The 18,855-nt window shown below is 45.1% G+C and overlaps 5 protein-coding genes across 54 annotated transcripts in view; 4 read left to right on the forward strand and 1 right to left on the reverse strand.

Annotated features, from left to right (window-relative positions):
• Nucleotides 1-1,046: 1,046 nt before the first annotated feature.
• On the forward strand, nt 1,047-3,031 carry LOC119550493 (lactoylglutathione lyase). The gene is made up of 5 exons (XM_037859185.1): nt 1,047-1,204; nt 1,268-1,404; nt 1,487-1,573; nt 2,623-2,736; nt 2,796-3,031. The coding sequence occupies exons 1-5, from the start codon at nt 1,133-1,135 to the stop codon at nt 2,914-2,916; spliced, it is 531 nt and encodes a 176-aa protein (XP_037715113.1). The 5' UTR covers nt 1,047-1,132; the 3' UTR covers nt 2,917-3,031.
• A 391-nt stretch (nt 3,032-3,422) lies between these two features.
• On the forward strand, nt 3,423-7,090 carry LOC119549552 (gustatory receptor for sugar taste 43a). The gene is made up of 9 exons (XM_037857702.1): nt 3,423-3,576; nt 3,643-3,697; nt 4,106-4,238; nt 4,304-4,466; nt 6,020-6,163; nt 6,219-6,359; nt 6,426-6,504; nt 6,561-6,912; nt 6,971-7,090. Exons 1-9 carry the CDS (start codon nt 3,423-3,425, stop codon nt 7,031-7,033), a joined length of 1,284 nt encoding a protein of 427 aa, XP_037713630.1. The 3' UTR covers nt 7,034-7,090.
• On the reverse strand, nt 7,059-10,740 carry LOC119551054 (putative pre-mRNA-splicing factor ATP-dependent RNA helicase PRP1). 3 transcript variants are annotated; one of them, XM_037860173.1, is made up of 7 exons: nt 10,608-10,740; nt 9,766-10,565; nt 8,945-9,418; nt 8,614-8,877; nt 7,882-8,004; nt 7,466-7,819; nt 7,059-7,402 (listed from the first exon to the last, which is right to left on the reverse strand). In XM_037860173.1, the coding sequence occupies exons 1-7, from the start codon at nt 10,658-10,660 to the stop codon at nt 7,275-7,277; spliced, it is 2,196 nt and encodes a 731-aa protein (XP_037716101.1). In that variant the 5' UTR covers nt 10,661-10,740; the 3' UTR covers nt 7,059-7,274. The 3 variants fall into 3 exon arrangements, with proteins under 3 accessions (XP_037716101.1, XP_037716102.1, XP_037716103.1); XM_037860174.1 differs by having other exon boundaries at nt 9,766-10,553; nt 10,608-10,731; XM_037860175.1 differs by lacking the exons at nt 7,059-7,402; nt 7,466-7,819; nt 7,882-8,004 and adding an exon at nt 8,079-8,113.
• Nucleotides 10,741-11,129: 389 nt separating this feature from the next.
• LOC119550481 (kinesin-like protein costa) lies at nt 11,130-15,926 on the forward strand. The gene is made up of 4 exons (XM_037859170.1): nt 11,130-11,905; nt 11,959-12,670; nt 12,726-13,159; nt 13,222-15,926. The coding sequence occupies exons 1-4, from the start codon at nt 11,260-11,262 to the stop codon at nt 15,054-15,056; spliced, it is 3,627 nt and encodes a 1,208-aa protein (XP_037715098.1). The 5' UTR covers nt 11,130-11,259; the 3' UTR covers nt 15,057-15,926.
• Nucleotides 15,927-17,263: 1,337 nt separating this feature from the next.
• Nucleotides 17,264-18,855, forward strand: part of LOC119550551 (Down syndrome cell adhesion molecule-like protein Dscam2) — a 66,791-nt gene continuing 65,199 nt past the window's right edge. For all 48 annotated transcript variants that reach the window (XM_037859299.1, XM_037859321.1, XM_037859328.1 and 45 more), the window contains exon 1: nt 17,264-17,676. The gene's annotated coding sequence lies outside the window, so the exon portion shown is untranslated. The remainder of the gene's footprint in view (nt 17,677-18,855) is intronic.

Consider the following 18,855-nt stretch of genomic DNA (forward strand, 5'->3'; position numbering starts at 1 on the left):
ATTAGTTCTAATACCGACCATTAAACAGTCAACAAATCAAATAAAACGATTTACCATGCGTTTAATATACTTTTTTGGAAATGATTAAAAATGGTAAGGATGGTAAAAACTTCCACTGACTAAAAAAATTTCTTTTTTGATATAAATGCTTATTGAAAGTACAAAAAATATTGTTTGCACTAAAAATTTATTAACAGAACTCAATGATAGGTTTATCAAATTCCTGAGGAACCTTTCTCTAAATCTTACAGTCAAAGACGATATAGCGTGCTTTTGGACACAAGCCAGGTGACTTAAGATACTCCTTTAACAGTGGGAAGCCGATTTTTCTAACCGATTTTTGAATTATTTTGTATATGATCACTAGGGCGGTCCAAAAAATGAAATCTCTCTCACCCCGTCACGTAATTGATTAAAGTTTGCAAAAAATGTTTTCAATAATTAAAATTTTGTTTTTGTTTGAGTTTTAGACCTTGCGAAACGTCTTTTAAGAGTCTATAAAAATTACTCATACGACATGTATACCAGCCATAACTTTTTTCAAAAAGATCGATTTCCCCTCCCCAACTTTGTCAACTCTCGTATATCGGTCAATAAAATAAAAAATTGACGACAAATACCGATATGTTTTTGGAGGGAAAACTAAAGTCAGAACTAGATACAACGGACTTTCCATCCAAGTCAGGGTCACCTATATGAAAATAATATATTTGATCAACCTCAACAGTGCGTGTGAGTTATAAATTTTGAAACAAATTCAGCTTATAGGCAGATGAGAGTAGAACCTTAACAATTTTCATACAACTGTGGACCGCCCTTATGGTCACTGAGCATTGCTCAGACTTTATTTATATCATCAGTTCTTTCCGATTTTTAAATTACGTACTGTAAGTTAGTTTTTATGACTCATCAGTAGCAAAAAAATTAAAATAAAAAGACTATACATTTTTACCCGGAGAGAGTATGAAATAGTCGGCTTTCAGAAGATATTCTCTCGCGTTCTTTGATTTGTAATGGATTTTTATGTTCCCGGAATGTATGGTATGTTTAACCGGTCGAACTACGGTCACACTCATACCTCGCGGATTTTTTTTTATCAACAGGTGTTGATTAATTGTGCAAAAACCTCGAAATGGGCGACGTTACAGGACTCAGCAATGCCGAGGCCGACGAGCTGTGCCTGAAGCCGGAGTCGTCCACCAAGGTGAGTCCATCCCAACGGGATCAGGCCTACTTATAGAGTTCCACTAACCCGCTGTGTGCGCAGGACTTCATCTTCCAGCAGACCATGTACCGCATCAAGGACCCGCGCCGGTCGTTGCCCTTCTACACGGGCGTCCTCGGCATGACCTTGCTGGTGAAACTGGACTTCCCCGAGGCAAAGTTCTCGCTGTACTTCCTGGGGTAAGGTCGATTGCTCCGGCTTATCTTAATTCGTGCGATTCGACAACGATATTGATGACAACTGCTTTCTTATCTGCCGCAGCTACGAGAACCAAGCCGATGTGCCCAAGGATCCCAAGGAGCGCCGCAGCTGGGCGATGAGCCGCAAGGCCACCATTGAGCTCACCCAGTAAGTGGTATATTAAATATAAAAACATTTAGGTCTTTCATGTTCGGAAACTGATTAATTTAGATGTGAGTTGGTTAATATAGCATTAATGCTAGTATATATTTGGATAGACTAATCATTCCGTAATAGTGACATCAAAAGTAGAAGATATCTTTGGCAAGCTTAAAGACACCCATGATGGGGCGATACATTAGTTCTCTTAATACATACATATGTATCTTGGAGAAACCTTATAAAAACTCAATATCTAAATGCAAATTCCATCGAACTTTTTTAGCTAGAACTTTAAAAATCTGCCTTACATGAAGTCTCTGAACGTAAGACTACTTTTATTGGCAGTATAGGAATAATATGGTAAAATCAATGTTATAACCTGGCCTTTACGTTATTGACCTGACCAGAATTTTATATAGTGACTTGAGTTATAGAGAAATGTTTTCTAGATTGTATTGGTATTGTATTGCTTTTATAAGGGCTTTAAGTCTTGCTCTCTTATTGCCACTAAGGTATAAGAATATTTCCTAAACTAGTCGGGCACATGTGTTTAACATTATTCTTCATAGCCCTCATATGAATATTAGGGTGGGTCGTGGAGGTCTTCAAATCGTAGGGAGGGAACGTAATCTGTAGACAATTCTCAGCAATATTGTTAAAGAAACCATGTCTTGAAAATCACGTTTGACCCCCCGCATTTGCAAGAAAAATTAATGTCTTTTGATTAAAAATATCTCAGTAGCCTTGAATTGAAACATTGGTATGGACGCAAATAAAGGTATAAATCGTTTTTGGGGGAACACAAATTAGGGACAGTTCTAAGCAATATTTGCCAAAAAAAACTTTGTGTTGAAAACCACGTTTGATCCTTTGGCAAAATTGCTTAGAAATATCCATAGAGTACGTTCCCGTAAACGTAAAGGATTATAAATTAACTTAGAAATGAATAAAAATGTATTACGATTTATATTTAAATGTAGAGGATAGTTCTGGAAGTGTCCTTTAAGAACGAAAATTGCAATCATATTTGTTTTAACTACTTTAACTTACCGTAGCAACTGGGGCACTGAGAGCGACCCGGACCAGAGCTACCACACCGGCAACACCGATCCCCGTGGCTTCGGCCACATTGGACTGATGGTACCCGACGTGTACGCCGCCTGCCAGCGGTAAGTGATGGGTACTCGCAATGTTCCTGCCCTCTAATCAAATGTTCTCCGCCCCACAGCTTCCAGGAGCTCGGCGTTGACTTCGTGAAGAAGCCCGACGATGGCCGTATGAAGGGACTGGCCTTCATCAAGGACCCCGACGGCTACTGGATCGAGATCTTCAATGCCCACACCGTTTAAGCTGGCTGGCAGATAGTATTTAGTTTGTTCCTTAATTGCCTGCGCCCAGATGTGAGCTGCCCAAGTGGAGCCTACGAAGTTGAGTCGTTAAAATAAATGAGAAATTGTCTAACAATTGAGCTGTGGACCTCATTCACCTGTGTGTGCACCTGTCGCAGCTGCTGCAGCTGTCAATTGGGGCCCCAAAATAATTGGCTCCTGTGTCCTTGCCGGCTTGGTATTTTCACACGCTAATTATTATTTACATCGCGGACAGCCGAGCTTTTTGATAAGCAAATGTGTTACTCACTCGCACATGGCGAGTGGGGTGTTTGCCCAGACGCTCGGCGAGGGTCCTGCGAACCCGGGGGTGTGCTGGCTGGCCACTAATAATAGTCAAATATGGGAGCGCATTATTTGTTCGGTGTCGAATATGGCGTTTTGCAATTTAAGGTCGTGTATTTGGCCACTCGAGAACAGTTCTCGTCCGGAGGTCCTGCTGCGAGTGTCCCTCGTTTGGAAGTACTATGGAAATATCCCAGCCCAGCATCGGCATCTTCTACATCAGCAAAGTGCTGGCCCTGGCTCCATATGCCACGCGGCGGAACTCCAAGGGCCAAGTGGAAATCGGCCGCAGCTGGGCTTTCACGGTTTACTCGGCCACTTTGACGGTGGTGATGGGTGAGTGAGATGTCACAAAAGGGGTAACCTTTTCCTCTCGACTGATAGCTGTCCAAATCTGTGTAGTTTTCCTCACCTACCGCGGACTGCTGTTCGATGCCAACTCAGAAATACCCGTGCGGTAAGTACTTGTGTTATCTATTTATAAAGTCCTGTGTCGTTTTGTACTACTCTGTTTCGAGATTGTTCCACCCACTGGTTTCAAAATAATGGCACTAAAGTTGGATGGATTCCACTCATATGTAAATAGTTCTACCCCTATTGGGTTACATTTACGAAGTGCCTATTTTTGGGATTGGTAGTGGAACTCTTTCAGAAACATTTATTTTCTAAGGAATTGCTAAACCAAATTGGTCCTTATAGCAAGCATTGCCATTATTCTGATCACAGCTATCTGTTTGCCTATCTAAAGTTTCCTCTATCTAATCATCACCTTTGCTCCCTTCTAAACACATTTGGTCTTGACCAATTAATTGCTCTGACAAACTGCAAACAAAACCAACCAACAAATCAAAAGTGCATCTTTTAGAATGAAGTCGGCAACGTCGAAGGTGGTGACTGCTTTGGACGTTTCTGTGGTGGTCATGGCCATCGTATCGGGTGTTTACTGTGGCCTTTTTAGCCTGAACGACACTCTCGAGCTAAATGTTCGTCTAAACAGGGTGAGGTCACCTGTCCGAAGTCCCCGTCCCTTCATTTTCAAAGAACTGTATTGACCCCTCCTTAGATCGACAACACTTTGAATGGCTACAACAACTTCCGGAGGGATCGGTGGCGAGCGCTCTCCATGGCCGCGGTATCCTTGGTGGCCATTTCCCTTCTGGTCGGCCTGGATGTGGGCACCTGGATGCGCATTGCCCAGGATATGAAAATGGCGCAGTCAGATACGGGTAGGTAACGACTCCCTTGGGGATTTTATTTAGGTTGTATGGAAAAATTTGGGCTTCTTAGAAAATACCTGGGTGGGAGTTTTCTTAATAAAATGTGTTCGCTCATGGGGCCTAGAGTTAAGCTTAATGAAGCAAAAAAGTAGACCTAAAATAGTTTTGAATCATACCTACATTCAGTGGCAATACTTTTTCCTATAAGTATTTTTAGGGAGAGGTCTGTAGTTGGGACATTACAAGCCATGCTCAAGCCATATATGTGCTGTGACAGTTCTATTAAATATTAATAACGTGTTTAAAGTAAATTGCATAGAGGTTGTAAACATAAGTTATTGAATTCCAATTTAACAATTAGAAAAAAGGTATTTTTTCCTTAAAGTACCCAATGTGTGTAAGTTGGGACACTTTGAGGGTGTAAGTAGAGGGACACCCACTTTGCTTACAAATGTGCTTTAGCCGACAGAAATCGTTTTCGGCCAAGTAAACTTCTCTTCATTTTTGGGGAAATGTAATTTGTTCAAAGCGCTTGTAGTTACTGTTAAAACTCTAAGAATATCGGGAAACTAACTAAAATTGATTAAACTAACAAAAATAAATAGTTTTTTAAAGCTATAGACTATCAGGGGTACCACAGATATCATTTCAGCGTCAAGTTGTGTAATATTTATATTGATGCGCATAAGAATCTTCAGCGTTTTCCGACTTCTGAGGCACCCCCCGTTCAGGTCCAATAAGACGTATTGGACTTGTTTCTCCTATAGGCCATAGCTGTTATAGGACATATCGAATAATTTTATGTTGTATAGCTGTTCAGTTGGGTTTTTTAAGCTAATAGTTAAACTATTTGGGTTTGACCAAGAGACCATTTTTAAAAATGGTACAGTTTTTAGAAACCTAAAGGTTTTAAAGGAGCAGTGTTCGTATTGTATATAATTTTGTGAAATTTTCAGAATCATAGTCATAATCTGTCTGTCCGTCCGTATGAACGCTGTGATCTCGGAAACTATAAAAGCTAGAAATTTGGGATTTGGCATGTAGATTCGTGAGTTACTTCCGCAGGGTTCCACGCCCACACTTCCGCCCAAAAACGACTATAACACTAAAACCCGTCTAGCGCCCATATTAATATATCTAGTAAAAATTTAAATGAGAGTTTGTTTTTATTATCAACACCAATCTACACGCCAAATATTATTGAAGTCGGATAACTCATTAAAAAGTTATAACCAAATAATAATCATAATAATAATAATAATAATAATAATATTGCGCACCAAATAAGCTGTCTTCGCTAATACGCCACCAAGCCGCTGGGGGCGCCATAGGCTAGTTGGCGCTGTAGTCCAAGTGGCGCTATAGAAGAAGTAGATAGAGGGCGCTATAGGCTAGGTGTGTAAGTGAAAAAATCAAAGTTGCTTTGAGCATATTTCCATCCCTCTTGAACTCCCTTAAACTGAGTAACGGGTATCTAATAGTCGAGGCCATCGACTATAGCGACTTCTCTTGCTTTTAACTTAATTAAACACAACATTCTTTTCTTTTGCTCCCTCGGACAGAGCTCAATGTGCATTGGTACATACCATTTTACGGCCTCTACTTTATCCTCACGGGCTTGCAAGTTAACTTTGCAAACACCGCCTACGGACTGGGGAGGCGGTTTAGACGCCTGAATCGAATGCTCTCCAGCAGCTTTCTTGGCGGTAAGCGATACATGCAACTTGCAGGATCCTTGATTATCCATCAACCTTTCCGCAGAGAACAACACCTCCAGTGCCGTTAAGCCCCATAAGGTCAGCACCGTCAAGAACATCAGCTTGAATCGTCCTGCGATGCCAACTGCTTTGCACGCCAGCCTGACGAAGCTGAACAGTGAAACTCTGCCCATCGAATCTGCAGGTGACAAGGCAGCCGCCCGCAGTCTAATCCTCAACGTGGAGTTACTCAAATTGGGTTATTTTCCAGCCAAAAACAGGGGTCTGCTTCTCAAGTCGTTGGCCGACAGTCACGAGTCGCTGGGCAAGTGTGTCCACCTCCTGTCCAAGTATTATTTGCCAATCCTATGTTTGATTGCATCTTAATCTGTCTGTCTTCCTTTAGCTCCTTTGGCGTCGCGGTGCTCTTCATCCTGGTCTCTTGCCTTCTGCATCTGGTGGCCACTGCCTACTTCCTGTTTCTGGAACTGCTTAGTAAACGGGACAACGGATACCTGTGGGTACAGATGCTCTGGATTTGCTTTCATTTTCTGAGATTGCTCATGGTGGTGGAGCCGTGTCACCTGGCTGCCCGGGAGTCGCGCAAGACCATTCAGATTGTGTGTGAAATCGAGCGAAAAGTGCACGAGCCCATTCTTGCGGAAGCGGTGAAGAAGTTCTGGCAGCAGCTACTGGTGGTCGATGCCGACTTCTCCGCCTGTGGATTGTGTCGCGTCAATCGCACCATCCTAACATCGGTAATGATCTTGACATGCAGACCACAATATTTAATCAACTACTCTTACTTTTTTTCAGTTCTCCTCGGCCATAGCCACCTATCTCGTGATACTCATTCAGTTCCAAAGGACCAACGGCTAGGGACCAGAAGCAGTTGTTAGACATATAAAAAGTGGCTTCTTTTATTAACACTATTCACTAAACGGAGTTCTTGGATAATATTGATCTGTTAAAGTGTCTATGTGCTTAAGTTTTAGTTTAGCAAACAATAAAAAGCGAAACGTTTATCTTTTTTAGAACAATTATCTCTGAACTTTCTAAAATTCACAAATCCATTTTCATGATCCCCTCCCAATATTACACCTAGCCTTTGCTCAGGGACTTAGAAACCCTTCTGGTACTGCTTGGTCTCCATCCGCTGCTGCAGCAGCTCCAGCTGTCGTTTCGCCTCGCACTGTGGGAAGTTGTTCAGGTCATAGTATTGAGGCGCCAGGGTGAACAACCATTCAGCTGTAATGGAAATTAAAGTTAATAAATAGTTTAAAGAAAGTGAATTACATGAGGGCTACTTACGCTTCACATCCGTCACTGTGCGGATGTAGTTCTTGGTGGTCAGCACAAACTCATTGTAGATGACCCAGTCGGGCTTGTGGTCAAGACATGTCGATGGATGCAGCTGCACATTCTGGTTGTCCTTGATGGTTAGATAGTGTCCCGTGCGCTCCAGATGGGCCACCTGCATAAAGAAGCCCTGAACGAGGGCCTTGCGTATGTTCACGTAGTAGTCCTTTGAGGTGAACTCGGTGCTCGTGCGCCGCAAGTTGAAGCGGTCCATGATTCTGGCAAGCTGCTGGCGCACATTGTCCGCACTCTTTAGCGAGCGGAAGTTGATGAAGTTTTCGTAACACCAGTTGGGATCCTCACTGCCTGAAATCGCCATCGAATGGAATAGTTAATGCTTTGGCAAAAGGTTCTTTCTGCTTACTCACTCTGTTTGAAGGCGTGATAGACGTTCAGCAAGGTCAGGTGGTCCCCGTCAATGTGGGCGAATCGCATCTTGGCCTCGTCGGCTGCTTTCTTGGCCTCGTTGGGACGCACGAAGCATTGTGGCACTTTGGCACGTTTGAATTGGTTTGGTTTCGATTAAGCGCAAGTTCAAAACAATTTTTTACATAAACAAATAGATTGTGCTTACTTTTTGTCAGCTAGGCAATCTAGAGGCTTTAAAGATTGGTTGCATTTGTGAGTTGCAAGTGCGTTCGAGTATTTTTGAATAGTAAAAACACAATCTTTAGGTCGAAAATGCCGCTCATCGTTCCATTCGAATGAAGAGCAAGAGGCCTGAACGTTTTAACGCATGTGCAACTTTTTTTTCGAGTTGAATGCAAAGAACAAATAAATTGACAAACTTTTTTCTTTGCACTGTTACTTAAGAAATGACTTAAATCCGTCCACGTTGAGTCTGGGTCGTCCGATTAAGATTAACGCAAAAATGTACCTCAAACCTTTTAGAGATTTTCAATTTCAAAAGAAAAAGATCACGGCTGCCACTTGAAAATTCGCAAAACAAATCGATCAGTATAAATTTAAGATTATATAACAGAATTAGAAAGGATTTGTGCCTATCAAAAGTGGCAGCCGTGTTACCTAAAAGCTCCCAAAAGTGCGAAACCTAAATGTACTCCTTATTTTAAGCGAAGACAGTTTTTGTTCGTTCTCACCCGACAACATGGCCGTTATGGAAAGTATCTCGTTGGAGCAGTTGTGTTGGCAGCTGGCAATCAACATCTTCGCCAGCTGCGGATCCAAGGGGAATTCGGACATGACTGCGCCCAGGTCAGTCAGATTGCCGTCATCATCCAGGGCGGCCAGATAGTTGAGCAGCTCCAGGGCACGCATAAGGGTCTCTGGAGCAGGGGGATCCATAAAGTCGAAATGTACCAGGTCGTCGATGCCCAACTTTTTAAGCTGCAGGACCACAGTGCCTGGTTGTAAAATAAAAATTGATAATTAGGATGAGGTTCAGAGATCTAGACGGGGTGTTGACATTACCCAAGTTTGAGCGCAGGATCTCGGGATAGGTGTTGTCTTGCATCTCGTTCTTAAAGGCCTTTTCCGTGTACAAGCGGAAACACTTTCCAGGGCGCGTACGTCCGGCACGACCGGCTCGCTGCTGGGCCGAGGCCTTCGAGATGGGCGAGACGAGCAGACTCTCCACTCGGATTCGAGGGTTGTACACCTTTTGCTTGGCGAAGCCTGGATCGATCACGAACACCACGCCGTCAATGGTCAGCGAGGTCTCGGCGATGTTGGTGGATACAACAACCTTGCGTCCAATAGCGCCATTGGCATTTGGCGGAGGGGCCGCCTCGAAGATGCGCTGCTGCAAATTGGGGGGCAGCGTTGAGTATAGGGGAATGCACTTCAGCTCGCCGATCTCCGAGCCGAGATTGTCGATTTCGCGCTTTATACGTTTGCAGGCCTCTTCGATTTCTTCTTGGCCCGTGAGGAACATGAGAATGTCACCTAGAAAGGGGGAATAAAATTAAAGTTTATAAACCATATTCGATTTCGTATAAATATTATGAAATAAAAGCTGATCACTTAGCTTGAGGTTTTTGATCTCGTAAACAAATTTGAATGATAAAAGCCCTGAACAAGCAAAAGTTTTTCTCAAATATGCATTATAGGAGAGGGACTTACGCTGTTGTTACTCAACTTATTCTAGTGGTTCTGTTTTATATTATTTGTCAAGGGAACGAGTCTTAATACAAATTAAATTAACTTGAAAATATATAATATTTATAAATCTATATATATATATGTATGTATGAGGGGCTTCTTAATAGACTACCACGTTTTCTGTTACTCACCCTCAATTTCCTCGCACATGTGTATCTGGATAACCGTGCGAATGGCTGCCTCCAGGTAGTCCCTTTCGGGCTCCGGCGTGTAGAAGATCTCCACAGGATGCGTGCGACCGGGCACGTTCATGAGTGGAGCGTTGTCGAAATACTGCTGGAACTTGCCGGCGTCCAGTGTGGCGGACATGACCACCAGCTTGAGGTCGTTGCGCTGTCGGATGACCTCCTTGAGCACACCCATCAGGATGTCGGTGGCCAGGGTGCGCTCGTGAGCCTCGTCGAGCAGGATTACCTGGTACTGCTCCAGCATGGGATCAGACATGGCCTCACGCAGCAACATACCGTCTGTCATGTACTTCAGCAGGGTCTTGGCCGACGAGCAATCCTCGAAACGGATGGAGTAGCCGACCTCCTCGCCCAGGTTCACGTCCATCTCCTCGGAGACGCGCTGAGCCACGGACATGGCGGCCACTCGACGTGGCTGGGTGCAGGAGACGCCCTTGCGTCCCTTGGACACCGCGAAGTCCACGCACCACTGCGGAATCTGCGTGGTCTTGCCCGAGCCCGTCTCGCCCACCAGCACGATGCACTGGTGCTGGCTGAGCAGCCGCATGAAGTCCGCCTGGTACTCGAACACGGGCAGGGCGATGCGCTTCTTGTAGAGGTTCTGGTAGCGCTGCGAGTACGGTTTGTTGGTCAGCGGGTTCATCGTGGGCGGCTGCTTGTTGGGCACAAAACCGCCAAGGATCTGCGCCACAGTGCCGGCCGCCGACGTCGAAGAGGACGCCTCTGACTCCCTGGGGGAAAATCTGGATTAAATTACTGCCGTCTGCTGGGATCGACGCACTCACTTCTTCGGCTTGCTGCCATAGGTCTCGCCCACTTCGATTCGACGCTTGGACATGCTGAATTAATAGAATTTGCTCTCAAATCGAAGCGTTTTTGCACAAAAAAACACGCGCTCAGAGTGACCTTAAACGAGTACCAATTTTACCTTGCAAATATACCAAGCTGCACTTTATAAATATACCGACAAATACCGGGCTAGCGAAGATCCTTACCGCTGAGTACGGTCTCATTTAGAACCATGTCGATAATATGAAGGACGAAGGCGGTATTTTTGAAAAACGTAGAGTTAAAAAAAAGATGAAACAGTTTATCAATTTTCAAAGCTACCAACTAAATTGTCCCTTTGACTATTTCGGTTACTATTTGGTTCGTTTTGACTCGAATGCCTAAAGCTGAAGGCTGAAATTTGGATTAAAGAGATTTGATTGCAGGCATTTTTTAAAATAACGTACTTCTTCTTCGTTCGAAAGATATTATCAGTTATGATTTTGGTATTTTCGGTATCTACTGGCGCTCTGGCTGCGGCCACACTATCACACTGTATCGATTCGGAGCTGGTCCAAATTTTTTGCAAGTATAAGGCCGAAAATGCGCAACAAGGCGCAGGAGGCCGAATGAAAGAGCTCCTCCGAGACCAGGACATAAGCAACTACCATGGAAATACCCATTCAGGTGGCCGTGCGCATTTACCCGCACAGGGAGCTCAAGGACTCGAAGGAGAGCTTCGCCCCCGCAGATCTCAAAAAGGATGCGGTGGCGGAGGACGAGGGGGCGGACTCCAAGGACACTGCGGATGAAGTAGCGGGGGCGGAAAAAGATACCCCTGAGCGGACGGATTCAAATGGGAATGCCGAGGAGGACAGTGCAGCCGATCCGAAGTCAACCACGGACGCCAATGGCAACGATAGCGAATCCAAGGATTCCCCGGAGTCAGCATATTGCGTCCAGGCCATCCCCATCAGCGCCTCTGCCCTGGGACTGCCCAGTGCCCTGCCAGGCGGGGATCCCATGGACAGCATTGCGGCGGGACTCATTCAAGTGGGTCCCCACACAGTGCCCGTCACCCACGCCCTGGCCAGCAGTAGCTCTCAGGAGCAGGTGTACCACCAGACGGTCTTTCCGCTGATCACCCTGTTCCTGGAGGGCTTCGATGCATCTGTGGTCACCTACGGGCAGCGGGGCCAGGGCAAGAGCTACACCCTCTACGGAAATGTCCTGGAAAGGGACCAGAAGGACGCCGCCGAGGGAGTCGTCCATCTTTGCGTCCGAGACATCTTTTCGCACATATCGTCACACCCAGGTGAGTATCATGGAAGTCTTATTAGCCGGCCTACTCATCTCTTTGCATCACAGAACGCACTTATGCCATAAACGTGGGATTCGTGGAAATTTGCGGAGGTGAAGTCTGCGACCTTTTGGGCATGGGTAACATTCACTGCAGCAATGTGGATGCCGTTTTCCACTGGCTGCAGGCGGGTCTCTCGGCCCGTCAGTCCTTGCCAGCGCATACGCTGTTTACGCTTACGCTGGAGCAGCAGTGGGTGTCCAAGGAGGGGATGCTGCAGCATCGTCTGTCCACGGCTAGTTTCTCGGATCTGTGCGGCACAGAGCGCTTTGGCGAACCGCCACCCGGACGTCCCCGCGATGCGGGCCTGCATATGCTGGAGCAGGTGATCAGCATTCTCACGGATCCCGGACTTATGTATGGGGTCAACGGCAAAATTCCGTACGGCCAAACCACACTTACCACTCTGCTGAAGGACTCGTTCGGTGGACGAGCTCAGACGCTCGTGATCATGTGTGTGTCGCCGCTGGAGGAACATCTGCCAGAGACCTTGGGCAACCTGCAGTTCGCCTTTAAGGTGCAGTGCGTGCGTAATTTCGTCATTATGAACACCTACTCCGACGACAACACGATGATCGTACGGCCGCAAGAGGCTCTGCAGGACTCCAACCCCGCAGCTGGACCCTTAGCTCAAGCGGGACCGGGAGACAACTTTGGCCTGCAATTCGCTGCCAGTCAGTGGTCCAAGCTTGTGACCAACGCCGAGGGTCTGTTTGCCAGGTGAGTGGAGACATTATATTTTATAGGAACGTCTTTAAGGCAAATCTATTTACAGGCTGATGGACTCCAAGCTAATCAGTGAATTGGAGAAGGAGCAGATTGAGGAGTGGCTCTACCTAAAGCAGGAGTGCGAGGAATGTCTTAGCTCAACGGAGGCTATGCGCCAGCAGAAGCAGCTGGTTCCCATTCAGGAGGCCGAAGAGGAAGAGATAAATTCAGAAGAGGCCAATTCCGAGCCAGCGAACTCTGAGCCGCCAAACTCCGACAACGATAACGACACGGACAATGAGTCGCAGCGTCCCGATCTGGACGACAAGATAGATAGCCTTATGGAAGAGTTTCGCGACAAGACGGACGCGCTTATCCTTGAGAAGCACGCAGATTACCTTGCCAAACACCCAAAGGCGGTGATGCAGAGCCAGGAACGCGAGAATGAGCCTCAGCCGCCGCCAGCAGAAAACGGAGAGGATCGGAAAACCAGCATAGGCAGTGAGTCATCGGCTTTAGCAGTCCTTCTTAGCCTAGTGACACTATGGTTTCTAATTTTTCAGGTCGGAGGAGAAGCATCCAGCCAGGCGTCAGCTTGAGTACTGCAGAGCTGGCCATGCTCAACCGAGTAGCCTCTCAGCAGCCCGCTCCGCCCATCGATCCCGAGTCGGTCGTTGATCCCTTGGAAAGTTCCTCTGGCGAAGGACTTCGTCAAGCAGCGCTCGCCGCCGCCGCTGCCATTGCTCCCATCGAGCAGCTGCAGAAAAAGCTTCGCAAATTAGTTGCCGAGATCGAAGGCAAACAGAGGCAGCTACGGGAAATTGAGCAGACAATTAAGGTGAAGCAAAATATTATCGCCGAATTGGTCAGGAACAACGATACGCGCAGTCACGCCAAGCAGCGGTTTCACAAGAAGCGGGCCAAGCTGGAGGCCGAGTGCGACAAGGCCAAGAAGCAGTTGGGTAAGGCTCTAGTGCAAGGACGGGAACAGCCGGAGATCGAGCGCTGGACCACCACAATCGCACACCTCGAGCGTCGTCTTGAAGATCTAAGCTCCATGAAGCACATTGCTGGTGAGAGTGGTCAGAAGGTGAAGAAGCTTCAGCAATCGGTAGCCGAGTCGCGAAAGCAGGCCGATGATCTGGAGAAAAAACTTCGCAAGGAGGGCAAGTTGCGATGTCAGATGGAGGCAGAGCTGGACAAACTGCGGGAATCCCGGGACACTGGAAAAGAGCTGGTAAAGGCCCAGACGGACTCTCCAGAACATCATGGTCGGCAGTTAAAGGCGGTGCAGGCCAGGATCACACACCTCAACCACATTCTGCGTGAGAAGTCGGATAATCTGGAGGAGCAGCCTGGTCCAGCGCAGCAAGAAAGCTTGCGACACGAGATCCGCAACCTGCGCGGCACTCGAGATTTGCTGCTAGAGGAGCGCTGCCATCTGGATCGCAAGCTCAAGCGGGACAAGGTGCTGACTCAGAAGGAAGAACGCAAGTTGCTCGAATGCGACGAGGCCATCGAGGCCATAGACGCGGCCATTGAATTCAAAAACGAGATGATCACGGGTCACCGCTCCATCGACACCAGCGATCGGGTTGAGCGAGAGAAGGGCGAGCAGATGTTGATGGCCCGCTTGAATCGTCTCTCGACGGAGGAGATGCGCACGCTTTTGTACAAGTACTTCACCAAGGTGATCGATCTGCGCGATTCTTCACGAAAACTCGAGCTGCAGCTGGTCCAGTTGGAGCGGGAGCGTGATGCTTGGGAATGGAAGGAGCGCGTATTGTCGAATGCCGTGCGTCAGGCTAGACTGGAAGGGGAACGAAATGCGGTATTGCTGCAGCGTCAGCACGAGATGAAACTCACCCTGATGCTGCGCCACATGGCCGAGGAGACTTCGGCTAGCTCGGCCAGCTACGGAGAGCGAGCCCTGGCGCCCGCCACTGCATCCTCCCCAGTGCAAGCGAATAACGATTTCGACTTCGATGATTTCTACAAGGCGACTGGCAGTAATCCCGGCAAGGCGCTGGTCAAAGCACCCAAACCGCTGCCCACTGGCTCGGCGCTGAACAAGTACAAGGACAAAGAGCAACGCAGTGGGCGCAACATCTTCGCCAAGTTCCATGTCCTTACCAGGTACGCGTCGGCTGCTGCAGGCGGTTCCTCAGGCTCAACGGCTGAAGAGTCCACGGCCTTGATTGAGTCAACCACTACGGCCACGGCAACCACCACAACCACTACTTCAACTACTACAGGAGCTGTAGGAAAAGTTAAGGATAAGGCCCTGGTCAGCTTTAGGCCAGAGCAGCTCAAGATACTGATGCCAGCGCCGACAGCCACGAAGGTGACGCGCCAGAAGAACAAGATTATTATCCAGGACGCAAGCCGTCGTAATTAAAAACGAATTTAATCATTTCCAGGGCGATTATATCAGGTTAAGCCAAATATCTATAGGCCATGTATAGCCTCGTACCGCAAACTAGCCATCATGATTACAAAGGCGACATTTCTTAAGATAATATCCTTATACATACGTTTTTAAAAACTCTTATCAGGTTTTAATGTAGCAGAAAGAAAATTGTTGGTATTCTTTAAAAACGGCAAAATGTTAGGGCAACTTTTTTCCAAATTTGTACGGATGTATATTGGCCAAACTAACCAAAACTGTAAAAATATTATTGAGATTATTGTCGCCTGCGTTACTTTAATGGTAAGAGTTCGATGTGGTACTGAAATGCGTGGCATGAAAACTCATAGCCCGGCCACAAGTACTGAAATAGTTTCGTCCACAGTCATGACACAAATAGACTCAACATGGTTCTCATTCTGACTCTTTAGCTGGAGAGCATTTATTTAACAAGCCTTTACACATTAACCTAGCATATGAAAGTAACTATCCTCATGAGATTTAACTGCAAAGACTTGACCTGCTACTAAGATACTCGCAAAACACACCATACATACAACTCGCTCAAAGTGTGGACTTAAATTTTGTTCACCGTTTAACATGTACATAATCTTATTGTGTTAGTTTACCATTTAGTTTTAATTGATTTTGTTAGTTTTAGGTTAGTTGTAAACACTATTGTGTCTTCCTTCGAATTTTACTTGACATTTGTTACTACCCGAAATACTCGTACTCGAATATCACAGTGTTAACTTTTATAAACTCTACCAAAAGCATTTACCCTGTACAACTTAAATATAGACACACTACTCGTGCTAAGCTCAAACACTTATGTTGCACTAAAATTGAAATGCAAAACTTTTTGGTTGTGTCTGATGGATTTTTGGTTGGCGATTCAGATAATTGTAGTTAATATAGATTGCAGAATATCTCGATTATATATACAAACGCATTCTTAAAATGATATTATTATGCATATGTACTTACAATATCAACTTGTGAAAAGTATGCTGCACAATTAAAAGCATATGTATTTCCACAAAAAACGCTCGGCATGGCTTTTGTGTGGATATTGTTGGATAAGCAAATAAATATATATAAACATAATCAATCCCTATTTAATGTGTTTTATTATGAAGCTCTATGATAAAGGATAAATCAGTTTAAGTGGGAGTTGCACTGCGCGTTATAAATCTAATTCAAGATAAGGTTTTAGCTTCAGTTGTTTTGAGGGTAGATCCCTGCACAATCAACATTTTCGAAAATTTTCCCAGTACGATTCGAAACATCTAACATAGTGTGATCTATCTTTATTACACCATGTAATTTAAAGTTATACACAATCTTAACAAAAAAGGCATCGCCATATCTTTGCTTCTGTCAAATGGATAAATTTTGTATTTTTTTTTAATCCTATATAAATGGTATAATATCGTGATAAAAATATGAAAACGTTTTGAGACCATAAAGAAAATCTCGATCCGTTCCACAAAGAATCTCTCATAGGTTTATTAGAATTTTGTGATTCTTAGTGATTGATGATTTTAATAATAGAGAATTCTAAAAATCAATTTGTTCCGATGCACGAATCAGTCGTTTTAGTAAATTATGACTTCTTTCCAAGATAGATTATCCTCTTTTGATGAGTTTTTTGTATCATTGTGTTATTAGGATGCCCTTTTTTGTTAAATTTTAAAGATTAAATCTTAAAGGTTTTTATTGCAGGTAGTACATGTTCAATCGAAAACTTCGATGTTTTTAAACTTAAATGCAGCTTATCTGAGACGTAGCTATATCCGAATAAAAGTTTTATTTTTTTTTAATCGGACACATTAAGGTAAATGGTACATAAATAAAAAATAAGTAAATTCTACTTTAAAACAATTTCCTTTCATTCCGTTTCTTTATTAAGTCAAAATTGTAGATATCGCCGAATTTATTTAATGTTATAGAAATTCACAGTAGTTCAAGGCACCTTAGGATCCAATCCTACACAGCCCACAATTTCTACCCTCGAAAGCAACAAGTGCAAAATGTCCCGCGAAATTTCCCAAACAATTGCCCCTTCGCGGCGAGAGAGTGCTCGAGAGAGCGAGAAAATGGCCGGCTGGCGGAGCGGAGTATCTGAATCCGAGGGCGAGTATCTGTGTGCCTGAGCATCCGTGGGATAGCCAGAGTCAGTCTTGTTTGGACCGTCGAGCGATTGAGAACCGGATTCAGCGTTTAGTGTTCGAATCGCTAGAGCGTGCGTGTGATTGTGTGTGCGTGTGAGCGTTGTTTTGGGACACCGATACGGATACGGATATACGGCAGCGGTACGGTACGCGATTGGCAACACCCCCCCTCGCCAGTGGTGGTTGTGCACCTCCAAAGTATATTAAAAGAAGTGAATAATAGTATGCAAAGTATCTGAAAGATAGCCAAGAGCAGAGCAAAGTATCTGTGTTTGTGTGTGCGGTGCTTTTGTGCGGAGTCGCCACCCCCGTGGATTAGTGGCACCCTGCTGCAAATAGCCCACCACTCTCACTGCGTGTGTGTTGTGTGTGTGTGTCTGTTAACAATTAATATTCGCATTAAACCAACAATTTGGCCGTCAGAACGAGCGTTAACGGTAAGAAAAGTCGGCAATTTGCTAGGGAAATTTTCACCGTTGTCTGGCAACTTCTTTGTGCCAGTCGTGTATGTATAGGTTGGGCTGCGAGTGTGTGCGTGAGTCCTGCCCACGCCCACTGAGTAACGGTAGTCTGGCAAATCTATTTCAGGATGCTGTAGGATGATATCTATTCGGTTATTAAGGAAATTCAAAGATTTCATTGGGGCTTCCTATTGATTTTTCGCCTAACTACAGGTTTTCCCATACTAGGGAATGCAAAAATGGTTACTTTTGCACTGTATATCACACACACATGCAAAAGGGTGTGAAAATGTATTGCGATAAGGGAGGACAAAGCCCATTTTATGAGACCCTTAAAACAGTCTAATAGTATTTTTCTAAATATCGCCTTTAATATTTAGCCAGTTAACAGGCATTTCGCTGTCCTTTTCATTTATAAATTGACTTTTAGAGAAATTCATTTCAGTCCCTGAATTTTTCAGCGAATTTTTTTTCGGCGCATGCGCCCTTGGCACCGCAGAAAAGCAACTCTGATATACCGTTGTATTCGTTTGTGCGTCCGTGAGTGTGTGTTTGCAACCTGTGCCTCCTGCTGCCTGGTCCTTGGTCCTTTGTCCCCGTCAGGTAGTTTTCCCTGCTCAAAACTCTTCATTCTCGAGAACCTTTTAAAATCCCTCGCAGTTTCCATGTGGCACACATACGCCATGATCCTTTGTCCGCATATGTGTGAGTCGTCCTGCAGCGAATGCTGGTTCCACCCCTGCTTGTAAAATCTCTGAAATCCCATGCAGCTGCCGTGGTCCTTTAACCGCTGGTGTGTCTGAAGTTTCCACTATTTGATTTTGCAAGTGTTGCACTACCCTCCGCCGCTTCCTTTTCCGTCTGCCTGCGATATACTTTTCATTTTCCAGCTTCTTTTTCTGGATTTTCGTCGGCCTGCCATCCTGTTGCTAGGCGGAGATTCCGCACTAGTTGGGCTAGTTGCCAATTTTCCATGTGACTCCCGTTGCCAGAGCAATCAAATTTGTTCCAAGGCAACATTAAAATTGGCAAATAAATTCTCTTACTAATGCCTTAGATGTATTATTTAATGGTAAATAAAGGTATTCGTAAATGTAAACCGTTTTTATTGAGTTTATAATAAACAATAATCAATTACTACAGAATTACAGATGT

This window comes from Drosophila subpulchrella, chromosome 2R (assembly GCF_014743375.2).
Source record: "Drosophila subpulchrella strain 33 F10 #4 breed RU33 chromosome 2R, RU_Dsub_v1.1 Primary Assembly, whole genome shotgun sequence".
NCBI classification, from domain to species: Eukaryota; Metazoa; Arthropoda; class Insecta; order Diptera; family Drosophilidae; genus Drosophila; species Drosophila subpulchrella.

Coding starts and splice junctions, on each gene's coding strand:
- LOC119550481 (XM_037859170.1), top strand. CDS start 11,260: ATGGAAATACCCATTCAGGTGGCCGTGCGCATTTACCCGCACAGGGAG. Junction 12,671..12,725: donor GCCGAGGGTCTGTTTGCCAG/GTGAGTGGAGAC, acceptor ATCTATTTACAG/GCTGATGGACTCCAAGCTAA. Junction 13,160..13,221: donor TCGGAAAACCAGCATAGGCA/GTGAGTCATCGG, acceptor CTAATTTTTCAG/GTCGGAGGAGAAGCATCCAG.
- LOC119550493 (XM_037859185.1), top strand. CDS start 1,133: ATGGGCGACGTTACAGGACTCAGCAATGCCGAGGCCGACGAGCTGTGC. Junction 1,205..1,267: donor AGCCGGAGTCGTCCACCAAG/GTGAGTCCATCC, acceptor CTGTGTGCGCAG/GACTTCATCTTCCAGCAGAC. Junction 1,405..1,486: donor TTCTCGCTGTACTTCCTGGG/GTAAGGTCGATT, acceptor TATCTGCCGCAG/CTACGAGAACCAAGCCGATG.
- LOC119549552 (XM_037857702.1), top strand. CDS start 3,423: ATGGAAATATCCCAGCCCAGCATCGGCATCTTCTACATCAGCAAAGTG. Junction 4,467..6,019: donor AATGGCGCAGTCAGATACGG/GTAGGTAACGAC, acceptor TCCCTCGGACAG/AGCTCAATGTGCATTGGTAC. Junction 6,164..6,218: donor CTCCAGCAGCTTTCTTGGCG/GTAAGCGATACA, acceptor ACCTTTCCGCAG/AGAACAACACCTCCAGTGCC.
- LOC119551054 (XM_037860173.1), bottom strand. CDS start 10,660: ATGTCCAAGCGTCGAATCGAAGTGGGCGAGACCTATGGCAGCAAGCCG. Junction 9,419..9,765: donor CATGTGCGAGGAAATTGAGG/GTGAGTAACAGA, acceptor CCCCCTTTCTAG/GTGACATTCTCATGTTCCTC. Junction 7,403..7,465: donor CACAGTGACGGATGTGAAGC/GTAAGTAGCCCT, acceptor TTTCCATTACAG/CTGAATGGTTGTTCACCCTG.